The sequence below is a fragment of the Microtus pennsylvanicus genome, chromosome 13 (genome assembly GCF_037038515.1).
Source record: "Microtus pennsylvanicus isolate mMicPen1 chromosome 13, mMicPen1.hap1, whole genome shotgun sequence".
NCBI classification, from domain to species: Eukaryota; Metazoa; Chordata; class Mammalia; order Rodentia; family Cricetidae; genus Microtus; species Microtus pennsylvanicus.
The window spans coordinates 49,903,156-49,926,727 of NC_134591.1; the positions used below are offsets into that span (position 1 = coordinate 49,903,156).

Sequence of the window (23,572 nt, forward strand, 5' to 3'; positions counted from 1 at the left end):
ACACGATACATCTTTACTTATCTAGATGTTCTTTAATTTAGGATTTTATTTTAGCTTCTTTTTAAAAAAGTTTGTTTTTAGACAGGGCCTCAGTCGTGTTTGCCTGCCTGTCTGCTATGGCATGCATGTGGAGATCAGAGGATAGCTTAAGGGAGCGAGTTCTATCCATCTACCTCCTAGGTTCTGGGACTTAGACTGAAGCTATAGGCTTGGCAGCAAGTGCACTTGTCCACTGAGCTTTCTTGCTGACCCAGATGGTGATCTTTCTTTCTTTCTTTCTTTCTTTCTTTCTTTCTTTCTTTCTTTCTTTCTTTCTTTTTTAATATATTTTTTAAAATTATTTTATGTGTATGAGTGTTTTCCTTGCACCACAAGCCTAGTGCCCTTGTGTGACAGACCAGAGACTGTCAAGGCCTCTGGAACTGAAGTATGGGCTGTGGGTGGAGCTTGTTCTATAGCTTCTGCCTAGCTCAGGGAAGGTCCAAGGTCTGATCTGTAGCATCAAAATATTAAACTAGAAGAAGTGTGAAGCCTGTCATGATAACTCAGCAGTAATCTTACCACTTTGGAGGCTGAGTCAGGGGAACTGCCTGAGTTCCAGTCAGTCTAGGCTCTACAGTGAGACTCAGTTTCAAAAGCAATGGTTAGTAGATATTCAGCAGGTAAAGGAACCGACGTCAAGCCTGATGACCTGACTTCCATGCCTAGGAACCACAAGGCGGAGGGAGAACACTGAAGCCTAAAGACAGTCTGCTGGCTCACTCTGCTCGCTCTCATAAGAGAGAAATGAGCAGTGGCAACTGCTCCTCTTCAGGGTGAGAAGGGAAAACAAGGTAGCCAGGGTCAGGAGAGACGTTCCAATGGGTAAAGGTGCTTGCTGTATTAACATGAAGATGAGTTTGGATTCCAGCACCACTGGTGAGGGCCAAGGGAGGAGTCTGAGATAGCTGCATGGGTATGTCTATAAGCCAGTGCTGTGTGGGCAGAGACCAGAGCATCTCCACCAGCTCTGTTTCAGGTCCTGTGCTTTTTTTTTTTATAAAGACATAACACCCAACCTCTTCCACCGTCTCTGTTGGAGTGTACCACCGGTACATGTACCTGCAAACACACACACACACACACACACACACACACACACGACACACTAAAAAGCAACTAAAACTATTGTTAAGACAAATGAAAAATGTCAAAAAAAAAAATGTCTAAGCCAGAAGCTCAGGCAGCATGACACAGCACTTCCCCATTTCTACACTGGTCCCAGGGCCCTGGGAACTAATGGGGGTTACCGCCTCCACTAACTGGAAATGGATAATGCGAAATAGCTGGTCAACCTCATGCTGAGAAGGAAAAAGAAAATCACTGCTGTTATAAGTGATGATAAATACCTCAAAGTGGAAATATTCAGCTAGCATGATATAGCATTTCTCTTACTTCTTGCCCTATTATGTTAATAATAAGAGTCAAGAGAGGGGCCAGGTATAGGGGTGCATGCCTTTAATGCCAGCGGTGGGGGGCAGAGGCAGGGCAAGGGCAGGGTACAAGGACAACAATGAGAGACCTTGTCTCAAATAAAAAAAAAAAAGGAAAAGAAAAAGAAAGAGTAGAAGAGGGACCCAATACCCCAATACTATTTATTAAGAGCTCAGAGTTCCCATTTTATATCACATTTTAGAGACACAAATCTCAACCTGTGGGTCGAGACCAGTTGAGTTAAAGGACCCTTTTCACAGGGGTCCCCTAAGACCGTCAGAGAATACAGATATTTACATTATGAGTCATAACAGTAGCAAACTTACAGAGGTGAAGTCACAATGAAGATCGCTTTATGGCTGGGGTCAGCACAGCATGAGGAACTGCAGGAAAGCGTGGCAGCTAGGAAGGTTGAGAACCACTGCTCTAGAAAGTCATGCTAGCAGGGGAGGCAAATGTGCAAACAAAACTGAAGGGCTGTATTTTTTTCGTGGCTGTCCAGGTTATTGTTTAGGTACAATGGTCAGTTCAAGGGGCAAATGAGAGTTAGTAACACTGTTAGAGGGATTGCCAGAGTCAGGGGCAGCTTTACAGGAAGTAATGCTTATCTGTTGTGAAGGGGAATTAGTTTCCTGGTGTGCACAAACAGACCAGGTGGTTCTGGGTTTTCAGCAAGGAAGATGGAGAAGGTTCAGTAGAAGTAACAGTTAACATCTCTAGAAACTAGTAATAGTAAGAACTAAGTAATACCAGCCAGGTTTCCCAATGATGCTAGCACTCAGGAGGTGGAGGCAGGAGGATTATGAGTCCAGCCTGGACTACTAAAGGAGATACTTGTCTCAAAAACTAAAACCTACCACCATAGCAAACTTAGGTATTGTTCTAATGAACATTAATTATTTCCACTAAGATACTAGAATTAACCGGACATAGTGGCACACACTTTTAATCCCAGCACTCAGGATGCAGAGGCAGGTGAATGGATCTCGGAGTTCGAGGCCAGCCTTGATTACAGTGTAAGTTCTAGGACAGCCAGGCTACAGAGGGAAACCCTGCCTTGAACTGCCCCCCTCCAAAAATATATTAGAATTATTCCATTTTATAGGCAAGAAAAGACAAGGCTTAATGGGATTACATTTCCTATGAAAGATCACATACAAGGAAGTGACTTTTTAATTTTTTTTTTTTTTTTGAGATAGGGTTTCTAGCTGTCCTGGAATTCTCTCTGTAGACTAGACTGATCTGGATCTCAGAGATCCACCTGCCTCTGGCTCCCCAGAGGAACAATCACTGGAACAGTGACTTCTAACTCAGGAAATTGACCACAGAGCCCCAATTTTTAAAACCACAAATCAGATTAGTGACAAGATCAGATTTAGAAAGATTTAAGAGGGTGGAAAAAAGGGTATGCAAGACAGAGCAGCAGCGAAGTCATCAGAGACCAATAGAGTAGTCTGCCTCCTTAGGTGGTGTGGGTCACTGAGAACCAGACAAGGTTTTTTTTTTTTTTTTTAATGATTTCTTTCTTTTTATTTCATGTGTATTGCATGTTTGTGTGAAGATGTTGGATCCACTGGAACTGGACTTAACTGACAGTTGTGAGCTGCCATGTGGGTGCTGGGAAATTGAACGCCGGTCCTCTGGAAGAGCAGCCAGTGCTCTTAACTGCTGAGCCATCTCTCCAGTCCTAGATCAGGGTTTTCGAGGCCGGGAAGCAATTGGGAACTACTGTGGTGCACCGTTCCCCGAATACGGTGTGATTAGACGTGGGCTTCCGTGAGCAGATTGGGAGACCCTTATGCACAACACATAGGGGCCCTGGGAATAAAGAGCGGCGAGGTTTCTCAGATACCCTCGATAAAAAGCGATGCCTCAAAGGGAAGTCCTTTCCCACCTCCATGAACAGCTGCCGCGAAAAGCTCGAATTGAGACCCCCCCAACTTCCAGGGAAAGCGCTGAGTCATTCCGCCAGGGCGGGGCGGGGCTCAGCCAGATTCCCCCTCCTCCCGCACCCCCGGCCCGCTCCGAGTCTCGCGATAACTTTGTGGGCTATAAAAGCTGCGCCCCGCGCGCGTCTCGGGCGTCGTCTTCCTTCCTTTGCTTAGCTGTTTGTTTCTCTGAGACCTGTGACTCGGCCCTGGTGAGTGTACGGGTATCGCGGCCGCGAAACGAGGCTCGCGCCTCACAGCACCGGTTCTTTCTGCCCCAGGCCGGTCCGGGCTCTGCAGAGGCGGTCACGGGCTGAGGCAGCCGGGTGAGGCCTGGTGCCACGAGTGCTCGGACGCTACGCTGCTCGCATTCTTCACGTGGCCCTTAGTTTCCGGACCTGTTGGAACCTGAGGCTAACGTTGATTTTTCCGCCTCTCCGGGCTTTCTGATAGCGTAGATTGACGCGGTGGGACGGGTAGTGCTGGAGTCTTCTCGACTAAGCTCCCTTCGCGCGCTGCGGTTGTGCCGCGCTGTTTCCTGAAGTTCTGGGGTGGGTGAGATGGCGTGAGTGGCAGGAACCTCAGGTGAGGTTGGGGCGTGACCGTCTCGGGCGTTCTGGGCCGATTCCTCTACGGAGGCTTCGCAGCGGCCAGAATTCAATTTTCTGGGATTGGTTGGTCTTTGGAGTGCCAGGCCATCTTGCAAAGCAAGTTTGATAAGATGATATAGCGCACTAGTTGCTGCATGCCCTTGAAAAGAACTTTGATAAGAAAAAAAGTTTTGTTTAAAAGTTTGCGATGGACGACGCTCCTAGCCTTTATTTTGGTTATTGGAGTTATGAACCAAGAACTTTGGAACTTGCAGCATTCAGACTTGAGTGTTTTAAGTTTTGTTTTAGATTGCTGTTTTCATTATGTGTGGCCGTCTTTGGTACGTGCGTGTGAGCGCAGGTGCTCGAGGGTAGATGTGTGGGACCCTCTCTGAAGCTAGTTACAGGTGGCTGTCCACCACCCGACGTGGGTGCTGGAAACCGAATCAGGGTTCTCTGCAAAGAGCAGTGCAGGCTCTTAACCGTTGAGCCATCTCTCCAAATCGCCTAACGGTGTAAATCTTAAGAATCTATCCTGGTATTGATCTGGGTACATAGCAGAAATAATTTTCTAACAATACTTGGATTTTTTTTTAAAGATAGGGTTTTCTTTATAGGTCTGTCCTCTAATGTGGCTAGCCTTGAACTCTCTGATCCTTCAGGTTTTACTACCCAAGTGTTGGGGATTACACTTACTATCCCGAAACATGTATGTGTGTGGGCTCTGGTGTTAAGACAACCTGTAGAAGTGAGTTCTTGTTCCATTTTATGCAGATTGAGGGCATTAAACTAAGGTCATGAGGTAGCAAGTGCCTTAACATAATCTCACTGATCTAGAAACTTTTTAAGGCAAGTTTTTATCAGTCTTTTCTCAGTATCCTCCTGCCTCAGCATCCAGAGTGCTGGAATTATTCCCACTGTCCCTGGTAGAAACCTAAAAAAAAAACTTAAGATAAGGTCTCAATTAACCTAGGTTGTCCTCAAATAAGTTAGGCAGAAAGAACTGCTTAATAAACACAACACCTAATGTTTTGAAATAAATACCAATGTCCTGGGATTGTCTTGCTTGGATTCTTGTGTCTGTTCCCATTCTTTCTTGCTTCTTCCTAATGCATATGCAAAAACTGGTTCAGAAAGGGTGTTAGAACTGACTTATTTAGACACTGGAGCTTTTTGTAATGGAAAACAAAGGCTAACATTCAGTCTTGTTTTACCCTGCAGTTGGAGCTTTTGGGTTGTGACTAACATAAAACAATATATACAAGGCCATGGGACAGTCCCTTGGTTGAACTACAGTTAAGTGCCTAGGTGATGAAAGCTGTTGGTTATTTAGAAAAACCAAACTTATTTCAATTTTTTTTGTTGTTGTTGCCTTTTTCAGCTGATAGCAAGATGTCTTCAGGAAATGCAAAAATTGGGCATCCTGCCCCCAACTTCAAAGCCACAGCTGTTATGCCAGATGGCCAATTCAAAGATATCAGCCTAAGTGATTACAAAGGTAAGAATTGATTACTTTGGGTAAGAAGCCGCTTCACGTGTCTCCATGCTGAAGTGAAGTCATGGCTGGGACAGTGATTTATTAGGTAGTTCTCCTAGGCGTAAGCCTCTTAATATTTGCTTGATTATCTTTTAAGTGGTGCTTCTATTATCGGATTTTTTTTTTCTTTTGAGATAGAATCTATATGTAGCTCTCTGTCCTGGAACTCACTACATAGATCAGGCTGGCCTTGAACTCACAGGGATCCTCCTGTTTCTGTCTCCTTTCTACTAGGATAGAAGGCAAGCACCACCGTGCCCTCCTTTGATTCTTTTTGTTTGCTTGTTTGAGACAGGGTCTTACTATCCCCTGGCTGTCCTGGACCTTGATATGTAGACGAGGGTGGTATCAAAATTCTAGAGATCTGCCAGCCTCTGCGTCCATTAAAAGTGTCTGGCATCAATGCTTGGCCTTGGCCTTCTCCCCTTCCTCTTCTTTTAAATTGGTAAACTTTTAGGATGTGTTTTATTTTTATGTGTATGGGTGAATAGTTTTTCTATGCACCATGTGCTTACAAATAGGAATGTGTTGGATCCCTTGGGGCTGGATGTTTGTGAGCCCCCACATCTGTACTAGAGCCTCTGGAAGAACAGTCATGTGATAACAGCTAAGTAGTGCCCCTCCCCCCCTTCCCTTTCTCTGTGGCTTTGGAACCTGTCCTGGAACTAGCTCTTATGAACAGGCTAGCCTTGAACTCATATTATAGTCCCACTCATCTCTTGTTTTAAGAAAACTTGAGTATATTTAGTCTTAAATTCAAGTCTTTGGAGCTGTGGCTTTGCTTCTGCTCACAGAAAAAAGTTGATAGCTGCAATTAATTTTGTTTTGCCATACTTTCATACAGCATACAGCAGGTTCTTTGCCAAACTTTCATACTTTCATACAGCAGGTTCTGCTAATGTTCTACCTTCTCTCCCTTTTCAAAAAATTGACCTCCTAGCTGGGTGTAGTGGTGCATCAAGTGGATCTCTGGATTTCAGGCCAGCCAAAGATGCATAGTGAGACCCCGTCTCAAAAAATTAAAAAAGTAAAGCATAAATTGACCACCTTAATTATTTTTTAAAGGTGTATATATTTTTATGTGCGTGAATGTTTTGCCTGTATGTATTTATGTACTCTGCTTGTGTGCATAGGTTTTGGAACTCCTAGAACTGTAGTTACAGATGGTTGCCGTGTCGCTACTTGGGTCCCAACCAAAGTCATTTGCAAGAACAGCATGAATACCGAAAACTGCTGAGCTTTCTAGTCCCCATTCTTCCTCTCCTGCTTGCAATCTCAGTAGCTAAGTCTTTTGGGACCATTGAGAGCATTTGATTCCTTAGGTGTAAGCTCCAAACTGGTGTTAAATGTACCTTCTTAGTGGTTTATGAGTTTCTGGAGATAGCTTTTGGGTAAAATATCCAGTTAAATCTACTGCTATCTTTCTTTGTTGTTGATATGTGAACAGTTACTGTGGGCCCTATGAAAAAAATTTACAGCAAACAGTCTAAAACGCACCTCTAGGGAGGTGACCCTGGCACATGGTCTAGGGAGTAGTTGCTCTCTGCCCTGTAGGGCTTGGTCTACTGAGGCTTCAAAGTGCTTGTTAAGCAAAGCCACAGAGAGATTGCGTAGATGAGTCAGGGACTGCTTGTTTTGACTTTCAGACATAGTTGCTACCAGAAAATAATGAGGATATGTGGAAATGTTCCAGTTGTTCAGCCATTAGGAATGATGAGAGGCTTCTGGCCCATTAGAAGATTTACTTTAGTGAGAATCTGAGTTACTAAAGTAGAATTGGAGCTAGAAATCCTGTTATCTACCAGTACTGTGGGTACATTTTTTTTTTTGGTTTTTTTGAGACAGGGTTTCTCTGTGGTTTTGGAGCCTGTCCTGGAACTAGCTCTTGTAGACCAGGCTGGTTTCGAACTCACAGAGATCCGCCTGCCTCTGCCTCCCGAGTGCTGGGATTAAAGGCGTGGGCACTTTTGGTTGTAAAATTTTTCTAGTCATGTCCTCTTGGGCTTGTTAGGAACACATTTGTTTTAATTCATGAAATTACTTAAACATTACCCATGAAGGCTGGGAACATATTCACCAGGTAAAAGTGCTTGCTGTACAAACCTGAGGACTCAAATTTATTTTAATCCATGGAGCCTACATAAAAAATGGGGTTTGCTGAGTGGTGGTGCACGTCTTTAATCCCAGCATTCTAAAGGCAGAGGCAGCAGATCTCTCTGTGTGTTCAAGGTCAGCCTGGTCTGCAGAGCTAGTTCCAGGATAGCCAGGGCTGTTACACAGAGAAACCCTGTCTCCAAAAACCAATTAAAAAAAAAAAGGGATTCATTGATTGGATTCTATAATCCCACTAGTCCTATTCAAGGTAGATGGTCTATAGTACCACAGCAGAAACAAGAAACCTTGCCCATAACAGGATGGAAAGGGAGAAAATTACCCATGGTATTGCTTAATTATCCTTCCATTATTTTATTTTTTTTTAAATATTTATTTATTTATTATGTATACAATATTCTTTCTACATGTATGCCTGCAGGCCAGAAGAGGGCACCAGACCTCATTACAAATGGTTGTGAGCTACCATGTGGTTGCCGGGAATTGAACTCAGGACCTTTGGAAGAGCAGGCAATGCTCCTAACCGCTGAGCCATCTCTCCAGCCCCTATCCTTCCATTATTGCATGAAGGCTCTGACTTTACTTTGTGTCTGTGTTGTTGGCTTGCCTTTCCTTATCTTTTTTTTTTTATTAAATTATGTGTGTGGGTGTTTTATCTGCATATATGTTTATATCATACATGTATGTCTGGTGCTAGAAGAGGCCAGATGAGTGTCTTGGATCCCCTGGTAATGATATTACAGGCATTTGTGCGCTGGGAATTAAGTCTGGGACCTCTTGAAGAGCAGCCAGCTCTTAACTGCTAGATGACCGCAAATTCCTAATTCTCCTGTCCTTCAATTTTCACTCCCAACTTTTGTTGTTGTTTTGATTTTGCTTTTTGAGATGATTTTTTTTTTTTTGAAGTGTCAGGTGAGCTCCAGGATACATAGTAAGTCAGTCTCAAAAACAACCACGTACCCCAAAACACACACACACACACACACACACACACACACACACTGGGTGTGGTAGCTACCTCTTCCTGTAATCCTGCTTTAATAAGTTTCAAGATAAGGCGGACTACAGAAGGAGACCCTATGTCAAAAATAAAACAATTGCCTGGTGGTGATGTCACATGCCTTTAATCCCAGCAATCTGGAGGAAAAATGAATCCCTGTGAGTTCAAGACAAGCCTGGTATATAGAGCAAGTTCCATGACAGGCTCCAAAGCTACACAGAGAAACCCTGTGTGAGAGAGAGACAGAGAGAGGAAAAAAAACACAGTTTCAAAGCTAATCTCTTGATTACTTTTTTTTTCCTCCCCAGGAAAATATGTTGTATTCTTCTTTTACCCTCTGGATTTTACTTTTGTGTGCCCCACTGAGATCATTGCTTTCAGTGATAGGGCAGAAGAATTTAAGAAACTGAACTGCCAAGTGATTGGAGCTTCTGTGGATTCTCACTTCTGTCATCTGGCATGGTAAAGTTTTTGTCCCATTTGGCATGTTTGGAATTTTTTGTTTTCTGTTTCTGTTTTTGAGTCAGGGTTAATACGTAACTCAGGCTGGCTTTTTTTTAGTTTGTAGTATCTCCAGCCTTAGCCTCATGAGTAGGTGGGATTACAGGAGTAGACCACAACATGTTGTGGATTTCTTGAACAAATTTAGAGGTTTGGCAGTAGAGTTAAGTGTCAGCTTCTGGGCTCCAATTCCTTTCTACTGTCTAGCAGCAGAGGCAAAGCAGCTTGAGTTGCTGTTGTCTGATATACACTCTTAAGTGTTGTCAAGCCATTCATTTACTGTTGGAAAAGTTTTGTGGGAAAGGTATCTGAAAGGGGAAGGATAGGTCCAGTTAATATTCTTGCTTTCACAAGGTTTGAATGAATGGATTCTAAGAATGTCTCTTGCTATAGGGTTAATACACCCAAGAAACAAGGAGGATTGGGACCTATGAACATTCCTTTGGTATCAGATCCCAAGCGCAGTATTGCTCAGGATTATGGAGTCTTAAAGGCTGATGAAGGTATCTCTTTCAGGTATGTACTTTATTTTATTTTTTTTCCTTTTTGGTTTTTCGAGACAGGGTTTCTCTGTTATATACCTAAGAGCTATTCAATTCTTCGTGCCAGATACTACGTTAACTTTTATACATTATCTTGTTTAATATTTACAAAAATCTTGTAAGTAGTTATACTTCCATTTTTTTAAAAAAAATTTTTTGTGTGTAAGTGGATACCACACGTGTGGATACCCTAAGGAGGACAGGAGAGTGTGTCAGATCCCCTGGAGCTGGAGTTATAGGCAGTTAGTTGTAAACAACCTGACAGGGATGCTGGAATCAAACTTGTTTGGCCACTGAGCCATATCTCCAGCCCCCAGACTTTGGGAAGCAGAGGCAGGCAGATCTCTGAGTTTGAGGCCAACCTGCTCTCCAAAGTGAGTGCAGGTCAGTCAGGGCTATATAGAGAAATTCTATCTTGAACCCTCCCCTATAACAACACCTCCCTCCCAAAAGGAAATAATGTGTGCATATTTGTGTCTGTGTGTGCCACCTGTGTCCACTGGATCATCTGGAACTAGAGTTTATAATGGTTGCAATTTCGCTAGCCGATGGCACACACCTTTAATCCCATCACTCAGGAGGCAGAAGCAGGTGCTTATCCATGAGTTTTTGAGGCCAGCTTGATATACAAAGTGAGTTCCATGAGAAGCTTCAAAGCTACAGAGAAACCCTGTCTCGAAAAAACTAAAAAGACAAAACAATAACAACAAAACCCCAACTGGTTATGAGGCACCATTTCAGGGCTGAGAATCAAACCCAGGTCCACTGGAGAGGGCAGCCAGTGCTCTTAATTTCTTTTTTTTTTTTAAAAGATTTATTTATTTATTATGTATACAACATTCTGCCTCCATGTATGCCCACATGCCAGAGGAAGGCAGCAGATCTCATTACAGATGGTTGTGATCCACCATGTGGTTGCTGGGAATTGAACTCAGGACCTTTGGAAGAGCAGTCAGTGCTTTTAACCACTGAGCCATCTCTCCAGCCCCGTGCTCTTAATTTCTAAGCAATCTCTCTAGCCCCTTGAATTTTTTTAAAGGTGAGATTTTATTTTTTTTGTAATATATTTTTTAATGGGTTCTGGGGTTCAAATTCAGGTGCTCGTACTTTCAAGAGCCTCACTTTACTGAGTCTTCTTTCTCTAGCCTCTTTGTTTTTACTTTTGAGAAACTTGGTTATACTATATCTCAAGTTAGCCTTGAGTTTGCTGTATAGTTCAGGTTGGCCTCGTTCTAGTGATCCTCTTTTCAGCCTCCTGGGTACTAGAATTTATAGGTATGTACTGCTTGTACTGCTATGTCTAGCCTCGGTGTTTTATTTTGGACAGGTTGTCTGAGGATGATTTTGAATTCTGATCTGCTGTCTCCACTTTCCTTTTGCCTTTTGTGCACTACTCTTTCTGGTTTATGTGGTCCTGGGATCAAGCACAGGGTTTCCTGTATTCACTGCTGACTGAGCTGTATCTATCTCATTGCATTGTTCAGTGTGGTCTCACTAATAGTAGGCTGGTGTAACTTTGTAGAGCAGTCCATTTTCTTTTTTTTTTCTTTTTTTTTTTGGTTTTTCGGGACAGGGTTTCTCTGTGGCTTTGGAACCTATCCTGGAACTAGCTCTGTAGATCAGGCTGGTCTCGAACTCACAGAGATACGCCTGCCTCTGCCTCCCGAGTGCTGGGATTAAAGGCGTGCGCCACCATCGCCCAGCGAGTCCATTTTCTTAGGACTTACAACAATGCAAAAATTTGACTTGTAATGCCTCTTTCTCAATCCTTCACTCTCTTCTACCCAGGGGCCTCTTTATTATTGATGATAAAGGTATCCTTCGACAGATCACTGTAAATGATCTTCCTGTTGGCCGCTCTGTGGACGAGACTCTGAGACTAGTTCAGGCCTTCCAGTTCACTGACAAACATGGTGAAGGTAAGTCATCTGCCCGCTAATGAGATAGCAGTATGGTCGGGTGCAAAGGCTATTGGGTAAAAGGGCAATTGTGTCTTTGCAAGAAATGAAAATCTGGATTAGAGTGGTCTGTGGGGGTAGGGTAATAGACAAGCCTGGAGAAAAAACAAAGGCTTTTTGTTCAATTTTCATATTCTTCACCTCTGATCTGCTAATTTGGAATCAATGACTGATGCAGATTTGAGGAGAATCTCACTGTTTTTTAGGTTTTTTGAGATAGGGTTTCTCTGGTTTTGGAGCCTGTCCTGGAACTAGCTCTTGTAGACCAGGCTGGCCTCGAACTCACAGAGATCCACCTGCCTCTGCCTCCCAAGTGCTGGGATTAAAGGCGTGCACAACACCGCCTGGCTGATCTCGCTGTTAGTACCTGCGAGACAAGTGGATCTCTGTAAGTTTGGTACCAGCCTGGTCTACCTAGTGAATTACAGGTAGAGCCCTGTGTCAGAAAGGGAAATTTTTGTTTTTTGAGACAGGGTTTTTTCCAGACTTTTTAACAAAGATGTATTGTTTATTAAAATTGTGTGTATGTGAGTGGGTAATGCTCTGTCACGGGACCCACAAACAAGACCACCACAGAGCCAGTATCCAATGGATACACACTGGGGTTTGATTACAAGTTAGCTAACTCAGACCATAATCCTTCCCTCCAACAGAGCTGGTGTGGGAGAATGGCCCTAAGTCTTCAGGGTAAGGAGATTTTAAAGGAGAAAACCACAAGACAGGGTAGCATCAAGCCTTGATGTTTCAGGATTGGATAAAAGTATCAATTTTTGAATTGTAGGTTGGGGTATAGGAGAATTTCAAAACAGCAGTTAATCAGATACCTACAAGGACATTTGAAGAAAACATATGTAAACAGATATTGTTTGGGCACCCTGTTGAGGTCATGTACTTTGACCAGGGCTGGCACAGTTTCTTGGGAACTTTATGACTTTGCTGGGCTGTATTTAACGCCCCCCCCAAAATTGGATCCCCTCTAAAATGGAGTTTAGCCTGGTGGTGGTGGCATACTCGTTTAATCCCAGCACTCGGGAGGTAGAGGCAGGGGATCTCTGTGAGTTTAAGGCCAGCCTGGTCTACAAGAGCTAGTTACAGGATAGACTCAAAGCTACAGAGAAACTCTGTCTCGAAAAACCTAAATAAATAAATAAAGAATAAATAAAATGGAATTTATTCTGCTGCTTCAGTATGAGCATCTAGAGGTTGTCAAGCTATTTTAAGTTTGCTTTTTTGTTTTTGTTGTTTTTTGAGGCAGGCATTCTCTGTGTAACAGTGCTGGCTTTCCTAGAACTCACTTTAGACCAGGCTGGCCTGAGATCTGCTTGCCTCTGGAATTAATGTGCCATCACCAGCCAGCTTCTAATGTATTTTGAGACAGTTTCACTCTCATCAAGGCTAGCCTGGAATTTGGCCTAGACTGGCCTCCACTGTGGCAGTTACTTGAGTGCTGGGATTAATAGGCATGAGTCATTCTTTTCTTAAAGAAATATATTTTTCTTTTTTTTTTAAGATTTATTTATTATGTACATAGTGTTCAGCCTCCATGTGTGCCTGCAGGCCAAAAGAGGGCACCAGACCCCATTACAGATGGTTATGAGATGGGAATTGAACTCAGGACCTCTGGAAGAGCAGCCAGTGCTCTTAACCTCTGAGCCATCTCTCTAGCCCCCTGCATGAGTCATTCTTAGCTTTGTATTTGGTTTGGTTTTTTTGATTATTTGGAAATATCACATCATGGACCCCAGTCCAACCCCCCCCCAAAAAAAAACAAAGAAGGAAAAAAAACAGTCAAGTTTATTTTGTGTTGTCCATATACTCATTGGAGCATGCTCAAACCCCTAGTGGCCTGTCCCACCACCTTCCCCCATGGGAGGAAAAGTGTATCTTTTTCCCATCTGCACCCCTGCCAGAAGCCATGTACTGTGGAGAACCATGTGGCAGCTGGTGAGGGATGGGGGCAACTCCTGTGCCCATGCCAACTCGGGGGCTACCTTGTCTGGAATGTACTATGTAGACCAAGTGGTCCTTAAGTTCCAGAGATCTGCTGCCTCTGCTTTTTCAATGTTGGAATAAAGGGATGTGCCACGAAAATTTGTAGTCTAGTCTGGCCTTGAATTTATAATCCTCCTGCCTCCGTTTCTTCAGCGTATCTGCCAGTGTGTGCCACCAATATGACAGCCCTTGGTTCAAGGAGAAGGAGATAGGAGATATATACTACTGAGCAGGTTAATAATTAATCATACCTTTCTCTTGCAGTGTGCCCAGCCGGCTGGAAACCTGGCAGTGATACCATCAAGCCTGATGTCCAAAAGAGCAAAGAATATTTCTCTAAGCAGAAGTGAGCACTGGACCATTTTTCTGACAGGCTCCATTGGGCAGCCAGAAGAAAATCTCTTGTACTCTATTCATGCTTAAAAACAAAACTTGGTGTCATCCAAGACATGCCTTTCCTACAGTGCTGGGGGTTGGGGGTTGGTTGGCCTTTCTTCCACTGTTGGGAATGGCCTGAGCTGTGTTGTGGGTAGACTATATGATACACCTGTTGCAGAAATCAGCCTGTTCTTTTTGTAGTATCTATTAAACTTGAAAATGTGAGGACTTGGTGAGCTTCATTTAAGAGGAATTTATTTTATTTTTTTATGTGTAGGTAAACATACATGTGTGTGAGAATATGGAAGCCAAAGGTTGCTATTTATCTTGGGATTTTTTTCCTCTCTTTTTTTTTTGTTTATTTTTGTTTTTCCAAGACGGGTTTCTCTGTGTAACAATCCTAGCTGTCCTGGAACTAGCTGGACCCACAGAGATCCACCTGCCTCTGTCTCCAGAGTGCTGTAATTAAAGGCCTTGTGGCTCCACCGCCTGGCCTGTTTCTGTTTGTTTTAAAGAATTTATGTGGATGAATGTTTTCCCTGCATATGCACTATGTTGGATCCCTTGGAACTTGGGTTATGGATTGCTCAGAGCCACGCTGGGTGCTGGGAATTGAACCTGTATCGATTACAAGAGCACTAAGTGCTATTGAGCCATTTCTTCAGTCCCTTACTCTTTGAGGCAGAATCTCTTAATGATCTGGAACTTGACATGTGGGTGTGACTAGCTAGCTCTGAGGATCTGCTTCTCCAGGGCAGGTATTATAAGCATGGTCTATCAGGCCTGACTTCTTTAATAGAGGCTCCATGAACCTGATTTCCTCACAAGAGCACTTTGTGGCTGAGCCATCTCCATAGCTCCCACTATTCATACATACATAAGAGCTGCCTCAGGGCTGGAGGTGTAGCTCTTGGTAGAGTGCTTGCCTGGTGTCTGCTTTGCTTCTCCTTTCTGTGTTATCTTGTGATTGAAAGCAACTTGGGGTAAGTGAATTTAAAACAGCCCAAGACCATCGGCTGCCTAGGAATGGTACTTACTGTGTACAGTGGACTGGGCCCCTCTAAGTCAATGAGCTGCCCCACCTTAAATCCCACAAAATCCTCAGTTTGGGTTTCCTCTCCAAGGAGACAGTGGTTTACTGTAGAGTTGACAGAACTGAACAGTTTGCATGGTGTGCAAAAAGCCCCTCTGTTCTAAATTGGCTGTGCGGAGAGAACTCCACTCTGCACTGCCCAGAACTTCAGCATGGCTAAGATTTCCTGAACAACTGATTTGATGATCTTACTATTTGGCTCTTGTTGAGTAACCTTGGTGGCTACAGGGTTAAACACATTTGTGACCAAGTGTAGGACATACTGTGAGCAGAACACAGTGCAAGCACATAAAACAACCACAAAAATGCCAGGACCAAAGCTGTGTGTTTGTTACCTAAATGCAGGGGAGACAGGTAGATTGCTGGTGAGCAAACCTCAAATAAACATCAAGTTCATGGGGATTGTCTCCACACAGCATATGGCTCCCAACTGCCTCAAAATTCCAGCCTCAAGAAGACTCTGACATGCTTCTGGCCTACACACAAATGCAGTCTTGCCTTGCAGCCTAGGTTGGCTTTAATCTTGCACTCATCTCAGAGTTCTGGGAGTAAAGAACTGATAGGCCTGACTTTTTTTTCTTACTTTTATTTTTAGGATTTTATTTATTTTATTTATTATGTATGCAGTGTTCTGCCTGCAGATAGACATGCAGGCCAGATGAGGGCACCAGATATTTTTTTTTATATTTATTAATTTATTATGTATACAATATTCTGTCTGTGTGTATGTCTGCAGGCCAGAAGAGGGCACCAGACCTCATTCCAGATGGTTGTGAGCCACCATGTGGTTGCTAGGAATTGAACTCAGGACCTTTGGAAGAGCAGGCAATGCTCTTAACCACTGAGCCATCTCTCCAGCCCCAGGGCACCAGATATTACAGAGGGTTGTGAGTCACCATATGGTTGCTGGGATTTGAACTCAGGACCTCTGGAAGAGGTCTTACCAGTGCTCTTACCATTGAGCCAACTCTCCAGCCCTTGACCATTTCATTTTTCTTAAATCACATGTGCATGGTGAGAGGGGTACATCAGTGTATATTGGGTCAGAGTACAGCTTCCAGGAGTCAGTTCTCTCCTTCCATGAGGAGAGATGGCAGGCTTGATGGTAAGATTCTTTAAGCCTTTAGTAATAACATCACTACTATAGGTTAGTTTCAAAGTAGTTTATTTAAATAATTACTTGGCTTAGCCCTATGTGGTGGGTACCATTTAAAGGGTGCATACCGCTAGGATGCTCTAAATCAACAATTCTCTGCCTGTGGGGGAAGACCCATTTAGGTGGTTGGAGGAGACTTCACAGGGGTAGCCTACGACCGTTGGGAAAACATTTACATTATGATTCAAAACGACAAAATCAGTTATTTCAATAACAATGAAAGTGATTTTACTGTTGGGGGTTAAAACATGAGGAATTACATTAGGAAGATTGAAACCACACCTCTAAATAGTATCTTGCAGTATTACAGAAAAATGTAACAGGCATGAGTCCAATATTTGAAGGCAGCTGCTGATTTTGAGTCTGTCTTGAATGTGTTTGTCTTGACCAATGTAAATTGAGTCTTGATTCTTTTTTTTTTTTTTTTTTGGTTTTTTTGAGACAGGGTTTCGCTGTGGCTTTGGAGCCTGTCCTGGAACTAGCTCTGTAGACCAGGCTGGTCTCGAACTCACAGAGATCCGCCTGCCTCTGCCTCCCGAGTGCTGGGATTAAAGGCGTGCGCCACCATCGCCTGGCAGTCTTGACTCTCTTTGACGAGCTTCGGGAAATATTTAAAATAAATGTGTTTCTTTTACACATCTTTAATCCCAACACTCGGGAGACAGAGGCAGGCAGATCCTTGAGCTGGAGGCTAGCCTGGTCTACAGAGTGAGTTCTAGGACAGCCATAGCCATACAGAAAAACCTTGTTTTGAAAAACTTTAAAAAAGTGCTTTTTCAAAACCCAAATTCTACCCCAAATAAATCTACCAAAGTGGGAGCTCACAGGGGAAAGGTTCTCAAGGGCCTGGAGAGAGGTGGAGAGACATGGGGCCAAGCCAGCTTCTTGCTCTGCTAGAATTCTCAGATGTAGTGCTAGGGTGTTCTGAGGGCTGGACTAAGCCAAATAGGGCCAAACGTCGTGCAGGTGGGGTGGAGTAGACTGCTCTTCTGAGTACCGTTCTGCAGGAGTCACGGCATCCTGGTAGGTCCAGTCGTGCCAATGGAAATTGAAGCCTTCAAGCAGAGTGATGCGGCCAGCTCTTGTAGGCACACAATCGGGACTTTCTGGGTGGCAAATTTGGCACTTCAATCCCTGGCAGCAACATTACTCCTCGGATAGCAAACCAGCCCAAATTGGGGGTGTATGCACACACCTGCTATATACTGAAGAGAAGGGAAAAGAAAGGCAGAGTTACAGAGGCCATTTTGACACTAAGTCCAGCTATCATTATTGTAAGCTTTTTTTTCCCTTCAATTTATTTTTATGTGCAAGCAAGCTGTACCTACAGAGGCCAGCAGAGGGTGAGCAGCCAACCTTGTGGGTGATGAATTCTACTCTTCTGCAAGAGCAACAAATGGTCTTAATCTTAGTACTCACTGTGTAGGCTGGCCTTGAACTCATTGAGACAGTAACTGCCTCTGCTCCCTGAATAGGGGAATTAAAGGCGCCTGCATCTGAGCCTGGCCTGATCTATTTAATTTGTTTATTTTCTGAAGAGGATTTTTTTGAAAATAAATCTGCCTATTCTGGAAATGTGTAGACCAGGTTGACCTCAAACTCACAAAAAAACTCCAGCCTTTGCTTCCCGAGTGGTGGCCTTATGCAACCAATGCCCAGCTTGCCTGCGTTGTTCTTAAAACTTTGTGTTTCCTGGCTGTCGATGGAAAATCAGGGGCAGAGTAATACAAGTCAGGGCTCAAGGGTGCCCTTCCTTATTTCTTAGAATCTTTCTGAGTAGGTGGTGAAGAGAAGGACAGAACAGTGAGGTGGGGGTAAAGGCACTGTGGGCCACACCAGCTACCAACCTGAGTTTGACCGCTGGCACCCATGTAAAGATGAGAGAGCCAAAACCATGAAATTACCGTCTGAGCCCCATAGGTACTTTTTTTTTTTTTTTTGTTTTTTCGAGACAGGGTTCCTCTGTAGCTTTGGTGCCTGTCCTGGAACCACCTCTTGTAGACCAGGCTGGCCTCGAACTCACAGAGATCCGCCTGCCTCTGCCTCCTGCTGGGATTAAAGGCATGTGCCACCACCGCCCGGCCCCCCATAGGTACATTGACATAAAGACAGTAATAATTTCTTAAAAATGAGGGAAAGGCCTGGGCAGTGGTAACACACTCCTTTAATTACAGCCTTCAGGACGGAGGCAGAGGCAAGCGGATCTCTGTGAGTTCAAGGCCAGCCTGGTCTACAAGAGCTAGTTCCAGGACAGGTTCCAATATATTCCCCATTACATCACTCATTGCAGTTGGGGACAGAAACAGGTCCTCAGTGAGAAGTCACCTGTGAATGGAAACATACAAGCCATGCCTGTGCGTCCTTCGAAGGATGGTCCAGGGCCTGGTTTTTTGCACATCACAGTCTCGCTAACGGTTGGTTTGTCATTTTACTTCCTCTCAGAACTTCGGAACACCCTTTCTAGCCTGGAACCCAGCAGCTCTCAGTCCCATGCCCACAGCCTTGGGCGAGAGGATCTGTTCCTTCAGGGCCCCAAGGTCTTGCGGAGTGACCTGTAAGACCTGTAAGAAGGAAGAGCTAGATGAAGCATCCACCCGAGGCAGTCTTCTCATCCCCTCTGCTATGTGCCCTCTTTCCCGAGGCATCTCTCTGTCCAGCCGTTCCTGCTCCTCAGCTAATTTAAAATAAAGTGGCTTGGCTCTCCCTGGTGTGTTTTCTACGTGTCTTCACCCACATGAGATCGAATCTGCTGGACATTTCCTTCTCACCTCACTGCTTCCTGTGAACTCTGCCTCTGATTTCTGACATTTATAGATACACGTTTGACTCCAAGTTCAAGTGAACTTGGAAAGCAATGATTTCCCCTGTTGTGGTGAGTAAATGGGTTCAGTAGTTGGTCTGAGGCAGTATTGATGAGATCGCAGAGGAGCCTGTGGTACCCTGGTGGGCACTAGATCTAGGCAGTCACATTGTCAGACTGCTTAGTGTAATGATATTTCATTTTTATTTTAGTAAATAAAGCTTGCTTAAAGATCAGAGTGTAAAACAATCACCCTGTTAGCCTCACTGACCAGATAGTGGCATCACACACCTTTAATCCAAGTAGCCAGACTAGTTTGCCATAGAAACTGGGAGAAAGTATTACATGCCTTTAATCCCAGCCCTAGAGAGGGATATAAGACAGGAATAGACAGCTCTCAGCCAGTCTCATTCTGAGGATTGCTGGAGGCAGGATTGCCACCATACTCGGACTGAAAGAGAGCTAAGTGGTAGTGTCTGGCTGCTTTGCTTTTCTGGTCTTCAGGTTGAACCCCAATATCTGTGTCTGTGTTTTTGTTAATTGTGCTACAGCTTATTGAGACTTACTCCAGATTCTCTACACCTCCTAATCCTTAGCAGCCCAGCCTGTACGGTTGCAGCAGGCTTCTCAGTTTCTCTGAAATTGAGTCATCTTCGAAAACAGACACAACCCAAATTTTTTTTCCTTTTGTTTTTATTCTTTGGTTTTTGAGACATTATTTCTCTGTGTAAGTCCTAGCTATCCTAGAACTCACTTTGTTGCCCAGGCAGGCATCAAATTCACAGAGATCCGCCTGCCTTTGCCTCCTGAGTGCTGGGATTAAAGGTGTGTGCCACCATCTCCAGCCTTTCTTTTTTCTTAGATAAAGTAAATATGTTTCCTATACATTCTTTTCTACATTAAACCCATGACTTGTGTAATTATAGTGTTTTTGCGACGTTAGTGTAGGATAGAAATATTCTTTGGAGTGGAACAGCAGAAAGTCTGCGAATCTGCAGGCTTGGCTTGCATATTGGTTTGCTGTTTATTTGCCGGACGGCTTTGTGTTTTCTTTTCTTTTCTTTCTTTTTTTTTTTCGAGACAGGGTTTCTCTGTAGCTTTGGTGCTGTCCTAGAACTAGCTCTTGTAGACCAGGCTGGCCTCGAACTCCCAGAGATCCACCTGCCTCTGCCTCCCGAGTGCTGGGATTAAAGGCGTGCGCCACCACCGCCCGGCAGCTTTGTGTTTTCTTGGCTTACACATGCCAAATAACTCTTATGTTAGCAACAGACTTAAGAAAAAGACTGAAAATTTTCATTTAGAAAAGTTTTAAGCCACGGCTTGAGGGGTGAACATCTTTAATCACAATATTTAGGAGGTCAAGACAGGGGTATCTCTGTGAGTTGGAGGGCATCCTGGTCTTCATGGACCAGGCCCTGACTCAAAGTATAAAAAGCAAAACAAAATTTAAGAGTGTAAGAAAATACAATACTCAGAAAAAGTATTTGTCAAATACCAAAGAAACCTGAGACATGAGAGTCTCATCATAAATAATGATTTTATTTTAAAATTAAATTTATTCTTTTTGAGACAGTGTCTTGTATTATTTGCATTGCACTGTATTGAACTTTTAAAAATTTGTAGGTCAGCCTCTCCCTCGTTGCTGTCATGGTGGCAGCTCTACCGCTCTCCAGAGCTGAATATCTGAAGTTACTTGTCTGGGGCAGATGCCTGCCAGGAAGGAGGTTCAGACTCCCTTCGGAAGAGGTACAAAAGAGGACCAAAGCCGGGAGGCACCACTGGCAATGGATTGCGGATTGTTGATGATGATGTGGGCTGGGCAGTTATCTCTACTGCTAAGCCAGAAAAGGAGGAGGACGAGGATGGAGATTTGCCTGTGGTGGCTGAGTTTGTGGATGAGCGTCCAGAAGAGGTAAAGCAGATGGAGGCCTTCTACTCCAGTGCCAAATGGAAGCTCCTGGGAGACCACAGTGGAGATGGACATTTCCATCATGATGAACCAGATCTAACTTCTTCTAGAAGGGCCCGTCATGACACCCCAAATCCGTCTCCTCCTAGGAGGCCCTGTCATGACACTCCAGACCCATCTCCTCCCAGGAGGGCCCGTCATGACACCCCAGATCAGTCTCCTCCCAGGAGGGCCTGTCATGACACCCCAGATCCGTCTCCTCTCGGGAGAGCCCGTCATGACACCCCAAATCCATCTCCTCTCGGGAGAGCCCGTCATGACACCCCAGATCCATCTCCTCTCAGGAGAGCCCCCTCTCAAACGTCTGAAGCAATCCCATGAACCTCTCACCGGTACCCTACATGTGTATCCCAGAAGCAGTGGTCAGTGTTGATACCGATGACTCCTGGGTAGACTATGGGATACATAGAGCAATTACTGCAACTCTGCGGAAAGACATCAAAGTTAGTAGTGTTTTAATACATTTATTAATGCCTTGAAAAAATAAACACATATTTATTTTTTGTAAAAAAATAAGTAATAAAAAAAATTTATGTCTAAGATGTGTGTGGTAGCGCATGCCTTTAATCCCAGCGCTGAGGAGGCAGAGGCAGGTGTATCTCTGTGAGTTCGAGGCCAGCCTGGTCTATAATTTCAATTCCATATGAGAGTATCTGAGAACACAGCCATTGGGGTAGCATGCTGGAAAATGGCTGACTGGGAAGCTCTTTTCTCATGTTCAGCCACAAAGGATACACACAGATCCTCTGCAAAGATAGTCCTTAGGGGCCCTGAGTTTCCCTGCACAGCCTTGGCTGTCCTGGAATTGAAATTATAGACCTGCTGGCTTCAAACTCATCGATATCACCTGCCTCTGCTTCCACAGTGCTGGGATTAAAGGCGTGTGCTCCCACCGCTGACCGTTAGCCCACTGATTTTTAAATTCACTCTCACATCAGCTTTCAGGATATGGTCAAAAGCAAGAACCAGATTCTTTGCCAGAATAGAATGGGAATGGCCTCTCCTCAATTCTCAGCACAGTCCTCTCTGAATCCTCACAAAGAGGAAGGGAAGTGGAAGAGAAAGAGAGACAAAGAGAAGAGAGAAACAGGGAAGAGAGAGAGAGAGAGGAGAGAGTGAGAGGGAGAAAAAGAGAAGAGAGAGAAAGAAAGAAAGAAAGAAAGAAAGAAAGAAAGAAAGAAAGAGACCCAGGCTGATCTCAGACTTCATATTCTCCTGCCCCAGCCTCTGGAGTGCTGAAATAATATCTGTGTTTCACCACACCCAGCTCAAACATTTTTCAAGAGGGAGGAGAAAAGTTTTTGGTTTGTTTTCAGTAAGAAAATGTCTTAGGGTTTCCATTGCTTTCAGCGAAATGCCAGAAGCAAAAACCAAGTTGGGGCAGAATGGGTTTTCAGCTTATGTTTCCACATTGCTTTGTTCATCAAGAAAAGAAGCTAGGACGGGAAGGAACTCGAGCAGGTCAGGCACCTGGAGGTAGAAGCTGAGGAAGAGGCCATGGAGGAGTACTGCATACTGGTTTGCTCCTTATGGCTTACCCAACCTCCTTTCTTATAAAACCCAGGACCACCAGCCCAAGGATGGAGCCACCCACAATGGGCTGGACACACCCCCATCAATAACTAGTTAAGAAAATGCCTTACAGCTGGATCTTATGGGGGTTTCTTCTCAGTTAAGCTTCCCTCCTTTCAGATAACTGTGGTTTGTGTATCAGGTTGATATACGACTAGCCAGTATACACAATTAGCCAGTTATAGGGGCACTATTCATAATCCCAGCACTAAAGAGGCTAAGAAAATGTGGGCCATGTATTCAAGGTTAGCCTGAGCTAATAGCAAGCGTGTCACAAACAGACAAACAAAACAAGGCCTCCCTCATTTGGGCAGGCATGGGCCATGTGAGATCTGTGTTCAAAATTAATAAAGTAAAAAAGAGCCAGGTGTGTTTTGTATGCAGGCTAGTAATCTAAACTCTTAGGAGGGAGAGGCAGGAGGGTCAGAATTTCAAGGCCGGTTCCAGGGCATGTTTGATGCCAGTCCAGTAGTACAGGAGAACATGTCTTAAAAGGGGTAACAAAGGAAATATACACAGTATTCCTTATATTACTTAACATATTAATAAGCCTTACGGTCTTCAAAGAATTCGAGTTCAAATCCTTACTCCCTAAATTGTAGTTATATGTACCAAAATATATTTAACCTTGTTATATCTCCAGTACTCCACTGTAAAGTAGGAAAAAAAAAACGGTGGCTATATTATACTATACACATAGCATATAGCCATTAGTTAACTTAAGTCATACGATTATTGATTAGACAAAAATTAAACATTCCATTCTTGTTACAACAATTGCCTATTTTTTATAGTGTTTATAGTGAATAGAAGAAAGAGTCAGAAAGACACTGTGATGCTTAATTTTAATTGCCAAACTCAAATGGGTCATAAAATGCCCAGAGCACCAGGTGAGCACACTTTTGGGTGTCTGTAAATCTTCTAGAGCAGATTAACTGGTGGGTAGGAACACTGACTGGCCCTGAATATAG

General features: G+C 43.9%; 1 protein-coding gene and 2 pseudogenes across 1 annotated transcript; 2 read left to right on the forward strand and 1 right to left on the reverse strand.

The window, feature by feature from the left end:
• Nucleotides 1-3,495: 3,495 nt before the first annotated feature.
• Nucleotides 3,496-14,236, forward strand: Prdx1 (peroxiredoxin 1). Its single transcript, XM_075945710.1, has 6 exons — nt 3,496-3,613; nt 5,373-5,489; nt 8,949-9,102; nt 9,535-9,657; nt 11,472-11,602; nt 13,898-14,236. The coding sequence occupies exons 2-6, from the start codon at nt 5,384-5,386 to the stop codon at nt 13,981-13,983; spliced, it is 600 nt and encodes a 199-aa protein (XP_075801825.1). The 5' UTR covers nt 3,496-3,613; nt 5,373-5,383; the 3' UTR covers nt 13,984-14,236.
• Nucleotides 14,237-17,098: 2,862 nt separating this feature from the next.
• LOC142833303 (cyanocobalamin reductase / alkylcobalamin dealkylase-like) overlaps nt 17,099-23,572 on the reverse strand; it is a 101,245-nt pseudogene continuing 94,771 nt past the window's right edge.
• Nucleotides 20,708-23,572, forward strand: part of LOC142834238 (BUD13 homolog pseudogene) — a 65,510-nt pseudogene continuing 62,645 nt past the window's right edge.